The 17,121-nt window shown below is 38.3% G+C and overlaps 1 protein-coding gene and 1 pseudogene across 3 annotated transcripts; both read right to left on the bottom strand.

The window, feature by feature from the left end:
- Nucleotides 1-851: 851 nt before the first annotated feature.
- On the bottom strand, nucleotides 852-6,411 carry LOC143862063 (mediator of RNA polymerase II transcription subunit). 2 transcript variants are annotated; one of them, XM_077373060.1, is made up of 4 exons: nucleotides 6,297-6,411; nucleotides 5,879-6,191; nucleotides 3,370-3,471; nucleotides 852-1,698 (listed from the first exon to the last, which is right to left on the bottom strand). In XM_077373060.1, exons 2-4 carry the CDS (start codon nucleotides 6,179-6,181, stop codon nucleotides 1,600-1,602), a joined length of 504 nt encoding a protein of 167 aa, XP_077229175.1. In that variant the 5' UTR covers nucleotides 6,182-6,191; nucleotides 6,297-6,411; the 3' UTR covers nucleotides 852-1,599. The 2 variants fall into 2 exon arrangements, with proteins under 2 accessions (XP_077229175.1, XP_077229174.1); XM_077373059.1 differs by having other exon boundaries at nucleotides 5,879-6,396.
- A 601-nt stretch (nucleotides 6,412-7,012) lies between these two features.
- Nucleotides 7,013-13,790, bottom strand: LOC143861925 (histidine kinase 3-like; annotated as a pseudogene). Its single transcript, XR_013240076.1, has 10 exons — nucleotides 12,809-13,790; nucleotides 11,993-12,274; nucleotides 10,618-10,787; nucleotides 10,295-10,507; nucleotides 9,971-10,160; nucleotides 9,771-9,822; nucleotides 9,331-9,560; nucleotides 9,129-9,227; nucleotides 7,863-9,014; nucleotides 7,013-7,599 (listed from the first exon to the last, which is right to left on the bottom strand). The product of XR_013240076.1 is annotated as a histidine kinase 3-like (transcript).
- Nucleotides 13,791-17,121: the final 3,331 nt, after the last annotated feature.

Below are 17,121 nucleotides of genomic sequence, written 5' to 3'. Positions count from 1 at the left end.
CCCTGTGGTCAGGAAGTTACCAAAGACACCCCCTCAACTCCTTGACATTTTTAAGTAGACCCCCTCCGTTGACAGTCCGTTAGTTTAACCTGACGGAAGATTAAAACTAACCGTGGTTAATATTTTGAGGACAGAAATACCCTTTATCACTGGTTTTAAGCCATTTGTAAAGGAATTAGGGTTAAGCTATTTCCCGCCACCGCCATCGTCGTCACGTCCGGCCACCGCCGCACCTCCACCACAAACAATGAAATCCCACGCCATGGCTACATCAAACCCACATTTCAAGAAAAAAACACTGATAAAAACAAAACAAAAATTCCTAAAATATTAGGATTTAAGTGCAAATCATGATCATGATGTGAATGAAGACAAATAAAACTCCTAACTCAAGGGTTTATGTTGATAAATAAACAAGGTTTGAATCAAATCCTAATTTTTAGTTTTCAAGTATGAAAACCCTAATTTCAATTGGGAAAGATGAGGGCATAACAGTCATTTTCCCCTCTCCGTCACGTTAAAAAAACCCACGGAAAGTTAAGGGGGTGTCATTGGTAACTTCCAAACCATAGGGTTTTAAGCGAAAAATGGCCAAACCACAGGGGGTGTATATGCAATTTTCCCCAAAAAATTATGGAAAAGTTTGGAAAGGAATTTTTTTTCAAATCTACTAATTTCGTTAAGTTTGGATTGACACGAAAGAACTTTTCAGTTTCAAGAAAATTTTACCAGTTTTGCTAAATAACTTCTCTTTCTTAAAACGTTTTCTATTCTCTTGGAAAACCATGGGCAACCCCCTCTTCTCTCAGGAAGAACAAATTGGGAAAAAACTTCAAAGATCAAAACACAAATAACAAGGAATATATGATGAGCATATGTAATAACTAAAAATTGAAAGTTTGTAATTACTCCAAAATCAACGAACAACGAAGTAAATTCTAAACACTAGGTATCTCCAACAGAGAATGGGCTATTCACTGAATTAAAACATGATAAAACCCTGTAAAACCCTGTGGCTGCCACAACAGATCAGGCAGGGTGAAATAGCAGAGTTGAAATTTTCAAGCAAGACCATTTGGCTTGGCCAAAACGGTCTCGCACAACAAAAACCCATCAGCAAAGAAAACAAGAAGCCATCATGAAAAACTAATCAAAGCAATGGAAAACCCTAATGCGATTTCGGAGATTTCGGGGCTGGAGCCTGCACCACGTTCACACCCATGTCCCTCACCATGGCCTTGCCTGCTGTTGTTGCCCGGACCTCACACCCGCCCACATGTTCATAAGTTGGGAAACACCATGAAAGACCATCACCCAAGAATTGAATTAATTTGGCAGGTCTGAAGTGAGAATCTTCCATATCTAATGTGCAAAAGTTTATTGTGTGCTGCAGAGAGGATCGTCGAACAGACCATGAAGCTCTAATAATCAACACTGGATTTTTTCTGATTGTAAGCTCTTGAAACATAGTGTCATTAGACTGATATCAGGAGGCGGTATCATAAAAGTGGTACTTGATGGGTCTATTTCATCCAAATTTAGGTTATTAACAAGTATGTTTCTTCAGTGGAAAAAAAAGTTAGTACAACAAGGTCTTTTTCATCCAGAACATGGACTCTGCCACGTGGATATGTCGGCAATAAGATCTCGAAACTGATCTATGAGAAGCTTGAGATATTTGTTCTTGTTTGCAAGTTCCTACATTCAAAGATGACAAAATATCAGGAATCTAATGGGTCATGCATGGAGGAAATTAAGATTTGAAAAACAAGGTCAACATTTAGAATATTAGTTTCATTAGATTTGCATTCTGGATTTGTGATGATGGCATATTCCATGAGCCAGGAACAACCTCCAGTATACAAATATAATAGCCTAAGAGTCTCCAACTCTAAATCATGTTCTTGATTTGGTAGCAACAAAAACAGCATGTTAAGTATTTTATGGGAATACAACAATAATAGTTCTAGGATGACGTTAAAGGACAGACATACAACTTGAAATGAAATTTAAAAGCAGGTCCAGAGCAGAAGAGGTATGAGAAAATTGCATCAGAAAACATGAGTGCACCACTTGCTCAAGTCTTTCTTTGAGATAACAATGGAGAGTGCAATAGAGACTGACTTTCAGACCTTGAAAAAGTAGGTGCCTTTTAAGATTCCCAGGCGTATACCACCAAGGTGTTTATACACAAGCCAGGTTGGAATCACCAAGTTACATGAGCTCCTGCTGTCTAAGCCTTTTCTTTGAGATACCAATGAGGAGAGTGCAACAGATAGTGACTTGCAGACCTAGAAAAGGTCGGTACATTCCCCACCCTAGCTCATCAAGGTGTTTGCGCACAAGCAATGTTGGAATGGCCAAGTTGCAAAACCTATGACGCCATAGGCAAAGTCCAACATCCAGCTGAGGATTCTGATTGTTTTCTCCTAAGTGGTGGCCATTCATCAGTATCAACTTCATATGAGGCCAGAGATAAAGATGGCTTAAGCAAAAAGAGAGACCCACACAAATGGAAGGTCCAACTCAAAGAGACCACAACAAAGATAAGCTTCTGATTATCAATATAAATTGACTGCACATATCCAAAGCTAAGATTTCCCCCGGCACAGACACTATGCGCACGGGCACTTTTGGCAGGGAGAATGTCATGAGTATGTATGCAAGTGCACATTTCCGTTATATGTTTGTCTACTGACATGCTTGTGTATGCACGTGCATTTGGCACTACTGATGACAAGTTTTGAAGTTTCTCATGGCTGATTCAGGGATAAATATGCCGAATGCCTTGGAATGGATACACATTCAATATGGTTCCAGGTAACAAGATTATGCTCAACTCTTGGAACATGGTCAGGAGAAAATAACTTTTCAGAAACAATTCTACACTATGGAGGGTTAGGACTGTATGGAACATGCTTGAAATGGTAGAGCAAGGATCCACAAACGCCAGATAAACACTAGATCAATGCAAATTGTTTTCATTTCCTATTTTTAATTTGTACAAAGAGAATACAGAGCAAAAGCAAGAAAAGATGCCAGCTACAACAGTGAGACCTCAGAAAGCAAAACAGTTACAGATTTGGAGATAAGTAGCTTACCTGTCGCTCAATAAAATGGCTGGTTTAGAAGCACTTACATGAGTGTTCCCTCATATTCCCCTTTTCTAATTTTTCAACATAAAAACCTTTGCTCATAAGACGCTAAAACAGTAAACAAGATATCTGCCTACCATAAGCCTCTAAGACTCTTTAACAGAAACATAGGAAACGATAAAAAGCATGGAAGCATTCTCCTCATACTACCACAATACCAAAATATAGTGAATTATCTCATTGAATAGAAGTTACAATACATACTATGCAGTACCTTTCTTAAATTAGCATGACGCTCCTCAAGTATCTCGATTTCAGCTTGATCTGCTCTGGATTCCAATGCACCAACTGTAGAAGCTGTCTCGCTCGGTTTTCCCTGTATTACATTTGGAATTAACAGAATATATGACCAATGCAATGAACCTAGTAATATTTTGTTTCTTATCAAGTTTAGACAAGTCAACTAAATTTGGGAAAATGGTAAATGTGGAGAAGATAATGAAGAACTTTCCAACGTATTCTTGAAGAATGTTTCGTACTGTAGGAATGCAATGCAAAGAGAATGTGGGCCACTGATCCAAGACTAAAGTTCACAGTCAAGTCAATTTTCAAGACGCTCAACTCTGTGGCTAATTCTTCCTTCCCATGGAGGAAGATCTAGTGCACTTATAGGCCACATGCTGATTCATCGGATATTATCGAGAGAGGTATGGGCTGAGGTATTTGGTTGAGTTTGGAATCAGCTGGACGCAACCAAGAACAGTTAAGTTGGCATCGTAAACATCTACGAATCTTGGGACAAATAATTTTTCTTTCTTTTTTGAGAGGTAAGCTGGGATTGAACCTCTTGGGGCAAATCATTTGGACACTTCAAAATGAGAGGAATGAGTAGACATTCGACAAGAAGTTGGAGTCAGCAAAATCCATTGCAATGAAGATGAAGGTATCATCAGTTAATTAGGCCATAAGCAGTAAAGAAGCTGAAGGTGATTAAAAAAAAAGGTTATTCCAGGAAATCGTTCTTACGGCATGTAAGGAGATAGTAATTGGATGAGGTCCAAAAAAAAAGGTTGAAGCGAATTAGCTTCCACCTCCCCCAACTCTTATCAAACTAAATTTTGACGGTTGCTCTCTTGGCAATATCAGTACAGCAGGTGCAGGGGAATTTTTTGAGATGAGGATGGGATTGTTCATCTTTCCTATTCAGGTCCGATAGGCCGTACGAACCCAACAGAGCAGAATTGAGAGGATAACTAACAGGTTTGCATTTGTTTAAATCAGAATTAGGGGGTAAGCTTTTGGTTGAAGTAGTCTCGTGAAATGTTATCTCTTGGTTAAGAGACAAAGAGGAAGGTCCACCAAGGCTTGCTCATTTCATAAATGAGATTAAGGACTAGATTAGAGATGTGGTGGAAGGGTGCAGCCACATTCCTATAAGTGCAAATGAAATAGCGATAAGTTAGCAAAAGCAGGAGGGACGATGATGGAATCATACTATGGGCAGACGCTGCATATTGATGTATATTTGTAATATATTCTTTTTGCTTCTCTTAATAAACTTATCTTTTCAAAAGAAAGAAAAATCCCTACAAAAAATAAAATCAGAGCATTCCAACTGAAAGAAGTAGATTTCAGAAGCAGAATCAATGCATAGAAATTCATCAAAACTCACTGTAAAAGCATTTAGAAACATTCACCATTCATGGGCAGTTGAAAACAGACCCGTGCTCTCAAGACAAAAAGACATATATCGTGATCGGAAAGAGTCATCACGTTGGGATCCACCCTGAACCTAACTGCCGGACAGGGGCGATGTCACTTGAAAGGAAAGGGGGACAATTGCCCCCCTTAATTTTTTGGAAAAGAAAATATATACCTTTATTTTTTAATATTTTTTTATACTTAACCCCTTTTTAAAAAAATATGCCCCCCTTTCCAATCATTCCTAAGATAGAAAATAAGTTTAAAATTTTAATTTTACCATCTTTATCTCCCTTCTTTGTGCAAAATTTACTATAATTTTTGCCCCCCTTGTGCAAAATTTCTGGCATCACCCCTGTTGCCGGATGATCCTAAATGCCAGATCAATGGACTTTTGCTCATTGAGTCTGAACCTTCCCCGCTTGGAAGGCTAATGATCAAGAAATTAATATCATATGATGGATCCAATAAATGGGCACTGCCCATCCATGAAGGGCCCCACCAGATGATTAATTTCAATCATCAGTTCATCACCCAAATTCCACATATACTCTGAGAATAGTGATTTGACTACCCGTGAAACAACCAATCACTCTAAAAGCTTAAACTGTTAGAGGTGGTGCTATTTAATCATCATTCATACTTCAATACTCCCCCCCCCCCCCCCCCCCTCATATGTGGCCCCTCCGTTTTGGGTTGGTCATACGCGTGGCACATGTGCCCCCTCTTTTGGGTTGGCCGTTCACATGGATTTTTAACATCAATGAGTTGTTGGGTTTTGAACCCAGGACCTGTCGTGAGGCAATATCTCTGATACCATGTGAAACAACCAATTACTCCAAAATCTTAAGATATTAGAGTTAGTATATTTAATCCATTTATACTTCAAGACTACCAACGTTAGAAGACCTAATGCTACTAAAAAGGGCCTCTACTCATGGTCATTTACAGAAGTGTTTTGATCAATTCAATCAACCAAGAAACAGTAACAGCAATAGTAACAACAACCCACATCTCAAATTCTCCTAAAGAGTAGAAAAACCAAAATTTTGGAACATTTTGTTCTGTATTTTTTTTTTTACCTTGGTAGAATTTGGAATGGCAGTGAGAACAGCCCTTAGTGAGGCGACTGCAGACTTGTATCGAAGACGGGCGTCTTCGAGCGCTCCTCCGCCCATCTCGAAGTGATGGGAGGAATCGGAAGCATCACCACCGTTGGATGACTGAGCAGGGGTGGGGCCCGACCATAGTGAGGGGTTACAGAGCTCGTCATTCATGGAAGATAGGATTTGAAATGCAGCCTCAATAGTATCTTCTAAATGCTTCAATCCCTCAGCTGCTAATTCATGCGCGCTCTTCCCATTGGGAACGCCTTTGTCTTCCATCACAAAAACCCTAATTCCAATTAGAAATTACGAAGATTTAGGAAGAATTATCGAAACCAAAGTTTCAAACCATGGGGGATTTCTTAGCCCTAATTCCAAAAGAAGAGGAGAATACCTTATCCTTCTCGGTAAAATCCTTCTATTAACCCACAACAAAGGGTACTAGGGAAAACCCCACAAACCCTAGAAAACCAGTCGCATGGGAGAAAGTAAAATTATTTATGGCGTATGCTTAACCCGTAGGGGCTATTGAATATTTTAAGGGCAATAATTTTTTCGCCCCCGCTGTAAGATTATGCGCTCCACTGTTGACGTGATTTAACGTAAAACGTTAAAGTCTGCCCAAATTCACGTTAACAGTGTCCCTTATTTTTTTCAAAAAATACAATATGGTCCACACTATAGGATGATCCAAACCGTCCATGTAAATGGGCCACAACTTAAATAGGTTGTGCCGAAAAAACCTAGCCCTCCGATCTATAGAAGTTCCCATAATAAGCAGTTCCTCTATAAATCGGAGGGTTGGGACGTTGAATTTACACATACTTTGGACACTTTTACACATGTTTTGAGTTTTTTTCCTCTAAGTGTGCGTAAATTCAACATCCAACGGCAATTAAATGATGCTTAACAAGTAATGATACTCATCAGCAATACCTTTTAATCAATTATACCCCTCCTCTTTTGGGTTGGCATTAGGTGTGATTTTTTAATATCAAGGAGTTGTTGGGTTTTGAACGCTTTGATACCATGTGAAACAATTAATCACTCCAAAAGGCTTAAGCTGTTAAGAGTTGGTGTTATTTAATCATTTATACTTCAACAGGCAAATTGTAATTCAGGGCACCAATCATCTTTATTAAATTCATTATTTACATTCATGTGTTCCTTTAATTAAAGCAGAACACATGCATTATCAATCACTCTAAACAAGAAGGAATCTAACAAACACCTTTATGTACAGACCCAATTACACCGAAAATGAATTCGCTAGAGTCACAGGGCTGAAAACATTGGCAAGAATATATACAAGACAAGTCCTGGGTAACCCTCCATCTCTTCCTAATCTAAACAAATGCTTTTGTGATTCTGAATGCAGCACTGAGAATGACTGATTGTGTCAATATGTTCATTGATCAGTGTTCCCATGTGCACTTTATGTCATCTACTCAGACTTTGTTTCAGTCAGTTCCAAAAAACTAGTTAGTTCTCTATACAGTTGTTGTCCTTCAAATGGTTTCGACACATATCCATCCATTCCACATCTCATGCACTCCTCATGTGTAGCCTGAATTAAATCCGCAGTCATGGCCAATATGGGTACATGCCAGTTTACTATGTTTCCTCCGTTTCCTCCGTGCTCAAGACGATCATTGACATTGTGCTCCGTATCTCGAATCCTTCTGGTAGCTTCAAACCTGAAAGAAGAAAAATCTTAAGTTTGCACATTAAAAAAAGGGAAATGAAATCAGCACAACCACTTTTTGATATTTTCACAAACCATCTTGTCTTTTGGTAGTTATAGAGCTGTCAAAAGGTTATTACATTTCCCAAAAAGCTCTCACGAGCCAATTAAAGAAGAAAAGACAGCTGGGTTTGTGCAAATATCAAAATATGGTTGTGCTGATAACATTTCCCTAAAAAATTGTACGGTGAATAATGACTTGCGTATAATTTGTACCCATCCATTTCTGGCATCTGAATATCCATGAAGCACGCGTCAAAGTTGTGGGGTGGCTTAAGCATGGCTATTGCCTTTTTCCCACTTTCAACACAACCTACTTGAGCTCCATATTTCATCAAAGCACCAGCGGCTACTCTAAGAGTCACTAAATTGTCATCTACAACCAGAATATTCTTCCCATGCAGAAGAGTATCCATAGACAAGGAAGGCATACCGACATTTCTGCAATTCCCTTTGTTTCCAACACCCATGGCTTGTTGCAAAGATGCCGCTAGCATACTTACTCTGAGGGGCTTAATGATTACTGGTGGTACATATCCAGGAGTCTTGGCAGTATTAATTTTAGTCGAGCTGATGGAATTTGCAAGAAGAAACAGTTTAGGACCATCTGATTGATTATCCTTACTCAACATTTTTTATGAAAAGAAGTGCCATGTCCGCATCCTTAAACCAAACTTCCTTTTCGACCAAGAAAAAGTTGATAACTGCCGTCACACTGCTTAAGCAAGAGAATGCTTGATTAAGATCGGCCGCTATTTCCACTTGAATTCCAAGCCTTTGGAGATGATACTTTGTCACCTTGTTACGGATGTGCCTTGGGTCAACCACTAGTGCTGCCATGCCTTGAAATCCCGATGAGATCAATTCAGACTGGTTGGTTATTTGAGGGTGATGCTGATTTTTGTATTCATTTGGATCAGCACAAACACTGGTAAAGACAGCAGTGAAGGTGAAAGTGGAACCAATTTGAGGTTCACTGGTAAACCCTATCTCCCCATTCATGAGACCAACTAAACATTTGCTGATACTCAATCCGATACCTGTGCCACCATGGATACGGGAAATAGAAGGACCTACTTGTATAAAAGGGGTGAAAAGACGAGAATGGGCTTCTTGAGGGATTCCCACACCTGTATCCTCAACCGATATAATTAGATTGATGAGATCAGAAGAAGTTGACAAGAAAGCCTGCTGAAACAAAGGTCCTTCTTGATTGAGTGCCTGAAAGCTTTCCCAGCTGTGCCATTTATCAGCCACAGGGAAGCCACTCAAGGTATTCGTGCATGATACTTCTGTCTTGACTTCAATTGATTTCATAACCTCCTCAACAAGATAGACAGTAACAAAGATATGCCCTTTCTCTGTGAACTTCAGAATGAAGAATTGTAAGTATTTATGCAAATTGGCATCTGAATTTATCATCAGTCTTCTTCTAATACAAGGGAAAATGAATACATATTGATTAAATAAATGCATACTTACTTTGATAGAATTACCCATGAGATTTGTGATGATTTGCCGCAATCTTCCAGGATCACCAATTAGAATTTCAGGAACACGATCAGAAATGTAACCCGCCAACTACAACAGATAAATTAAAGATCGACCAAGTTAAGAGATAGAAATAGAATATTAAACCTTATAAATTCCAAGTAATTATGGAAGTATCAAACATATTAGTTACCTCTATTCCTTTGTCTTGGGACTTCCCAGAAAAAAGTGACAAAACATCATCCAAAATAGCCCGCAAATTAAAACGGACAGCCTCAAGCTCAAGCTTACCAGATTCAATCTTAGCCTGATCCAAAACCTCATTTATAAGTGATACAAGAGATTTTCCACTGGCCTGTGCAGTTCTGACATAATCCTGCTGTGTTATATCCAGATCAGTATCCATGAGCATCTCCAACATACCTGAAAGTTGAATAAATTTTACTTTAGTGTTGCAAAGAATCAAATCAATATCGGTGCTTATCTGGACTAATGAATTTGATCCCTCCAAAATTATTGACTTAGAACATCAAATGATCATAATGGTAATAAACTCAGTCATAACATCCAAACTTAAGAACTTCGATGTCAAAGATCATAACGATAGTTCAATACATAGCTTTCATCACTCACCTAAAATACCATTCATTGGAGTTCTAATCTCATGGGAAACATTTGCCAGGAACTGCAAAAGATGAAATAGCGCAACTAAATATCATAAACTAAAATGATAGTAAATTTCAGATCGATAATATAAAAGCAAGTCTAAAAAAATATTACTATCTCACTTATCCACAGTATATGCAAATTTACGAAAAGCAAATGTCAACTACCTGGGATTTTGCAACATCAGCTGCCTCTGCCTGCTTTTTGAGTTTCATCATCTCACGGAAATCATCCTCCACTTTTGAAATGCGAGTCATTGTTGCGTGGAATATATGCCCAAGTAGCAACGCAATAACAAGAATTCCAGATGATGTTGTTATTTCCAGCAAAGCAAAAGGTGGTGGCTTCTGCTTGAATCTGTTCAAAGGATGATCAAGATTCAAGCAACAGTCTCAGCTCTTTGTCGCCAAACCATTAAAGCTAGACTTGTTTAAAAGAATGGAGAATATTAGAATATTAACAGAGATGTTTACTTATTACTTATTTCTTACCTGCAACGCATCTCATGCTTCCTAAATGGGTCTCCAAAATTAAGGGAGCTGACATGGTGTAGACCGTTATCTGTTACATTGGAACCATACATGCTAATCGGATCTGAAATATTAGTGGTATCATACACATCCACAATAATGGTTTGTTTACTTGCTAGTTGGTGAAGTAGCTTCTCCACTAGTGATTCTATATCAAAAACTCCACCTAGGTACCTGCAAAGCAGAAATTGGACCTGATTTATGTCATGTTGTCCTAGCACAAAGTTTTTTGAAGCTAAATTGAAAAGAAAGTAAAATTAGCACTTCGTTAGCAACATGCTCACCCAGCAGTTGCTTGAAAGCGCTCGTTTGGTTTTGCATATGATGGAAGTTCTGACTTGTAAACGGCAAATGTTAAAATAATCCCCAAACGCTTTGATTTCAGCACTCTAAGAGGAGCAGTGAGAGCTCCCTTTCCAGAAGCTCTGGCCCGTAAGATATTCTCACGATCTTCCTATAAACATAGGAAAGTTTCTTAAAATTGAGGACAGAAAATCATAAGCTCAATATTCTTCTAAAAAACAATATAAACATGGCAGGCCAAGTATGTAGAACCTATAATATGAAGAAAACGCATGTCATTAAATTGTGGATAACGATCCATGGTTCCTAGGGTAATACTGATTAGAAAGGGATAGCAAAAATGATTCAAATTGGATTGTTCTAACTACACTGGAAACCCAACTATAAGCACTAATAAATCAAGGCATCAGGGTTTCATGGTTTATACATAATACATGGCTAGTAGACTGTTAGAGAAAAAATAATTGTGATTGGCCAAAAAACTCTTCTTAGCTTGAGAAAAGCTGCCTACTGTTACATATATCCAAAGAAAAGGCATATTAAAATTCAGTTGCAAACTATAAGGTTGGCCAATAAATCTTGTAAATTGGTTTGCAAATTTTGTGAATTGGTTATGAAAACCTCATGGGAGGATGACTCTCCAACTAGGCCAGATGAGGTAACTATTCAGCTATTAGGCTAGATTAGGGTAACTAGGGTAACTAGGGTAGATGATGTAACTATTAGGCTAGATTAGGGCATTTCTATTGGCATCTCTTTCCATGTTTATCTTTATCTCTTTCTATGATGGTGCCATGGGTGCTCTATATTAGCACCCATTAAGGTTCATTATTCATCAATCAAGCTTAATAAAATCTATATCATACTTTTAGCTAGCTCAAACTGTTTCACATTGAACATTATTGGATTCTCAAACTATTGACACATCCAAGTAAATTATAACATCATAAAATTCTTAGCATTCCATGAAGAAAACATTAAGGGGCCATTTGGATACGCGGATTTTAGAATCCGGGATTTCTTCAAGCTAAGAGACAAGAGAAGCGGACCAGCCATCGTTTTTGACTTCTCGCCCTTCTTTCCGTCAGCAAGAGAGTAGCAGATCCTCCCATATTTCCAGGTTTTAGAAATCTCAGGATGCAGGAGAGATTTTTAAAACCTGAATTTCTCACTTAAAATCCAAGAAGCGCTGTCAGGACAGCATACAGCAACTTGATCATGAACCATCTTTTACACTGCTTTCAAACTAAAAACCCGGGTTCTAAAATCCGCGTATCCAAACGGCCCCTAAGTCTCACCACCAACGGTTTGAAAAGTTAACAAAATGTAAGATGCAAAAAGAAAGTCAGATTTCACCTTTCCAGACAACACATCAAGAGATACAACATGTGAGATGGTATCCTGCGCAAAGATAACAGGCGCATATTCCTCTTGAACAGGAGATGTCTCATGGGTGTCAGCAGCAGCAGCATCCTCCCGAACAGGGGATTGCTCATGAGTATTCATCTTTTTAATTGTCCACCCTTGTTGCTTCTCAAATTGATCTCTTTCAGAGTGATGAAGCTTCAGAGCATATGCTACACCGCTTGTCAGTGGCCTCTCGAACGCAGTTCTATCTCTATGCCTTGTAAACGTCATCTGTGAAATGGGCAATGCACTATCAGGAATTGTCTTTCATAGGATAACTAAAGAAACAATTAACCTATTTTATACGGGCAATATAAGCAAAGTAATTTCAAGCAATTCGAATTGTAAATGGAGGAAATTCAACATAAAATAAGAGTTACAAAGGGAAAAGATAAGTATGCTGATGGATACTTATGAGTTGGTAACAACATGCAAAGTAATTTCAAGCAATTGGAATTGGAAATTGAGGAAATTCAACATAAAACAAGATTTGCAGAGGGAAAAGACATGTATGGATAATCATAAGTTGGTAACAACATGCAAAGTAATTTCAAGCAATTGGAATTGGAAATGGAGGAAATTCAACATAAAAACAAGATTTGCAGAGGGAAAAGGCAAGTATGCTAATAAATAATCATATAATTTGCCAACAACATGAGAGATCCAACTTGCATATCATTTGCAACCTATCTTTGGGTAGACAAACTGCTTTGAATTATTCAACAACGGATGTAAAACCAAAGATATTAAATAAAATCAAACCACCTGATCAATTGCAGAAGGGTTCTTGCCTTGGTGAAATGTTGAGACCAAGATGGACAAAGCTTGAACATGATTCATGCTCACATTAAACTGGTCTTGTAACATCATCGTCCGTTCATCGCACATACTTGCGAGCGTCTCTTTCCTCCTCACAATTGTCATAGAGCTCATATACCAGAAAATTGACAGAGATCCCAAAACAGAAACAAGTACCCACATAACCAAAAGTTTCCCAAACCATGCCCGTTGGACCTTCTTAGAGAAAATATGATGAAAGTAATGGTAGATCCTCCAACCTCTTCCTAAGAATTTCTCCCACAATTTAAACAACATTTTCCCTCTTTTACCAAGAAAACCAGTTTTTTGCTCCATGACTTTACCCACAATAAAACATTTCATCTGTAGAGAAAAGCCAACAGCATATAATCAAAGACAGATACATAACCTTCAAACTGAAAAATGTATGAAGATAACACATCCACAGAATCAGCTTAGTTGTCTTACTCAAAAACTCAAACACAAGTCAACAGGAGCAGTAAAAAGAGAGGTGGGCCAAAAGGCTACTTTCAATGACAAAAGAAACTCATCATTAATTCCTCAAATCAGAACCCAATAACACCCAAAACAAGAAAAACCCATCTAGAAAATGACATATCTAGACAAAAAATCCAAAATTCTAGGACTTCTAGACGCTTAATCCTAGTCTCAACAGACTTATGAAATTCATGCCATGACCACCCAAAAACCAAAAAAAAAAGGAAAAAGAAAAGAAAACCAATTCAAGTTATCAAAGGGTAGAAAAGGAAATAAAGTAAAACCCAACAAAGAATCTGTCAGAAAATCTAGTTTATAGCTTTAAATTCCTAAAATCAAACAGGAAGAAAATCAAGCATGTGAGCACTAGAGGTTGACTCATACATAACTATGAAGTAGTAGTAAGAAAATCAAGCATGTGGCCATTATCTACTGAAATAAAATAAAATAAATGAATAAATAACATTATTAAAAGCAAAAAGAAATTTTCACCAAACAAAAGAAAATTATAGCCAAAAATGAAAAATCCATCTTATCCACTGAGGAGAAGAAGCCCCAGCTGTTTTTGTTTTGACATCAAATCCAAAACCTAAGTACACTACTTTAACCTGGTGAATTATGTCCTTTGACGATAATACCCCTCACTAATATGATAAACATCAAAAAACACCTCATGACTTGTTGAGTTACTTGCTAAAGTGGGACCCACCTTCGTATGCCAATTACCCTTGTAAAGGGAATGGTATGAATGACCAAACGAGGGTCATAGAAAGACTTGAATGCAACCTTACAAAGCCCTAAACCCCAAACCTTACACCCAAAACCTTACAAAGCCATAGCAAATCCGCTTCAACTGAGATGGGTCCATTTATTTCTGAAGTATAGAGAAAGCAAAGGTGCATTTGGATTACCTTCTTCCTATAGCCCTCTCGAGCCATGACCATATGATCTCATAAATATGTTGATGGGATGAAAGACCACAAGTCCAGCCGTTGAGAATATCTTGATGGGATGATCCTACTCGCTTATTTCATCAACCCTTGTTGTCTATGGTTCTGCTAAGAAAAGCTAAACCGTTTATTTTCAAAGGCTTTAGTAGGGCTGCAACTCGAGCCGGGTTTTACCCTACCCGCATCGACCCGACCCGAAAATAGCCTGGGTTGGGTTCAGGTTTCATGGGTTTCGGGTCGAGCCGGGTTCAGTATTCAAAAGCCCGCATGAATCTCGGGTCGAGCCAGGTTTGAAGGAGCCCGACCCGACCCGACTCGAGTTACATAAGTTATAGTATGTACATTTTTTTCTATTGTTAGTTAAAAGTTAAAAGTGGAAACCCACGCACCCACTGTTATTGTATGTGAGTGTAATTTCTGCTTTTATGAGTTGAGTTGATTCAAGTGTTTGATTCAGCATTGTTTGATTGTAATTACAACATTGTTTGATTACAACATTGTTTGATTCAAGTGTAATGTGAGTGTAATTACATCATTGTTTAATTCAAGTGTAATGTGAGTGTAATTTCTGCTTCTATGAGTTGAGTTGCCTTGCCAAACAAGAATTTTCCTTAAAAAATTGCGTCAACGTGAAAAAACCCGACCCGACCCGAACCGACCCGAGATTTATCATGGGTAGGGCCGGGTTTGGGAATCGTGGGTTTTCCGAAAAAAAACCCGACCCGACCTGACCCGAGATATTTCTCGGGTAGGGTTGGGTTCTCCAAAACCCGACCCGCCCGACCCGAGTTGCAGCCCTAGGCTTTAGTCTCATAAATATGTTGTTAGTTCTGCATGGGACCGAGGCCCCATGAGTGGAATCAAATGAGGGTCTACAAGATGAACAGTCTCGATTAAACATACATGTTATGTCTGGGACCCAATAATTAACTGTTAATTTGTTCTCATTGATTGGCAAGATAGATAGTTAGATCATGGTAATGGACGGTTCAGACTCTGTTTGTTTTAGATTGTGACAACCGATTGTGAGCTTGGTAAAATTAGGGTTAATTTTGAGTCCAATAATTGATATTGGCATCCCCTTGACTTCATCTTTTGAACCTGTCTGGTAGTTGGCAACTTCAGTAACAACCAATGACAAAACAATAAAATGAGAGGTTCACTATACAAAACAAGGCAATTCTTAATCAATAATTTTTTTTTGGTAGGTAAGCTGGGATTGAACCTCTGACCTCAAGGTTGAAGACCAAAGCCTTGGCCATTAAGCTAGAGGCTCAATCCCATCTTAATCAATAATATAGTAAAAAATAAAATAAAATAGACTCCGCTGCGAAACATTTGTTTAAAAAGAATAAAAATGTATCCATTTACAACCCTATCTCGCCCCCTATGGGACCAAAAGATTGCCAAATATTACACAGATTTTGGATGTTGGGAAGAAATTGTATTTTTTTCTTCAACGGTGATCCAAATCGACCATTTGATGGGCATACCGAACCAGAACCGAAGAACCGAACCGGAACCGAAGAACCAGTTCGGTTCTAGGGGTGGCCAGAACCGAACCAGAACCGAAGAACCGAACCGGAACCGAACTGTAAAAAAATATTTTTGGTCCGGTTCGGTTCCACTGGTGAAGAACCGAAATTATTCGGTTCGGTTCCGGAACCGAAGAACCGAACTTTGAATATATATATATAATATTTTTATATTTCTATTATACATATACTTAATAATATAAATTACTTATAATATTAATAAGTAATAGTTAATACTATTCTTATAATAAGAAAGTGACTTATATTATAACTTTAATTAAAAGTTTTTATAAATTATAATTAATAATTAATAATTAGCCATTAGAACCGAAGAACCGGGCCGAACCGAACCGATTATGTTCGGTCCGGTTCGGTTCGGTCCTACTGTGTACTACGGTTCGGTCCTACTGTGTACTACGGTTCGGTTCGGTTCTTACGGTTCATGGAACCGAGAACCGAGAACCGAACCGGTTGGCCACCCCTATCCAACGGTAGTGGTACGTACTGTTTTTGTTTTTTAATAATAATGGTATGTTCGAGCTTACACCATCTTGCATTTATAAGAGAGAGAGAGAGAGAGAGAGAGAGAGAGAGAGAGAGAGAGATTTTCAAAGGAGTTAATTTTGCTTTAGTGATGGAGAGATTTTAGGGATTTGTAAGGGTAATATTATGAAGGGTATAATGGGTAAAAGAAAAAAATAAAAAGCTATTTTAGGCTCAAAATTGTATTACTGGTAATTATGAAAATTTTGAGGGGATTCTGTTAGATATGAGGTTTTTAGATATTTTTACAACTATGTTTTCTTTCCAAACTTTCCCAATAAATTCCTGGAATCCAAACGAGGGAGATCCAAGGTTATGTTCGTCACTAAAAAGTGGCTTGGCGCTACACCACGGAATAAGTGGCAGTTTTGTGATTAAGATAATAGACGAAGGCATTATCACAAAAGAAATTTGAATCCAAAAAAAACTTAGCTCGAAATGATTAACCCATCACAGGTCACTGAGCCACGTGTCTAGTCATTTCGCACCTTTTCCCACCTTTGCCAACTAAAGTTTCCACTTGTCATATTATTAGAGGGTCAATGGTGGACGATTAGTCCCGTTTTTTTTGGCCGGAATCAGGGGTAGGAATCGATTTTATTCCGATCCCCCCTTCAACGGAATGAGAACAAATAATTAAAAAATCAACGGGAAAGATTAGAGAGTTTAGTACTGTATTGGTTTAGAACAAATAACGTTTTCCCACCATTTGACCGGTCTCTCTCTCTTTCTCTCTCTCACACACAACACGAAC

Source organism: Tasmannia lanceolata, unplaced genomic scaffold, assembly GCF_043159265.1.
Source record: "Tasmannia lanceolata isolate RefF3 unplaced genomic scaffold, GAP_Taslan_0.1 ptg000037l, whole genome shotgun sequence".
Lineage (NCBI taxonomy): Eukaryota > Viridiplantae > Streptophyta > Magnoliopsida > Canellales > Winteraceae > Tasmannia > Tasmannia lanceolata.
The sequence above is the reverse complement of the archived record's forward strand: the minus strand, read 5'-3'. Positions and strand labels throughout refer to the sequence as shown.

What these genes read in the sequence shown, in the direction of transcription:
- LOC143862063 (XM_077373060.1), bottom strand. Translation starts at nt 6,181, where the DNA reads ATGGAAGACAAAGGCGTTCCCAATGGGAAGAGCGCGCATGAATTAGCA. An exon ending in CCATTCCAAATTCTACCAAG is followed by an intron (nt 3,472 to 5,878) that starts GTAAAAAAAAAA and finishes AATGTAATACAG; the next exon opens with GGAAAACCGAGCGAGACAGC. An exon ending in GTCATGCTAATTTAAGAAAG is followed by an intron (nt 1,699 to 3,369) that starts GTACTGCATAGT and finishes CTTTGAATGTAG; the next exon opens with GAACTTGCAAACAAGAACAA.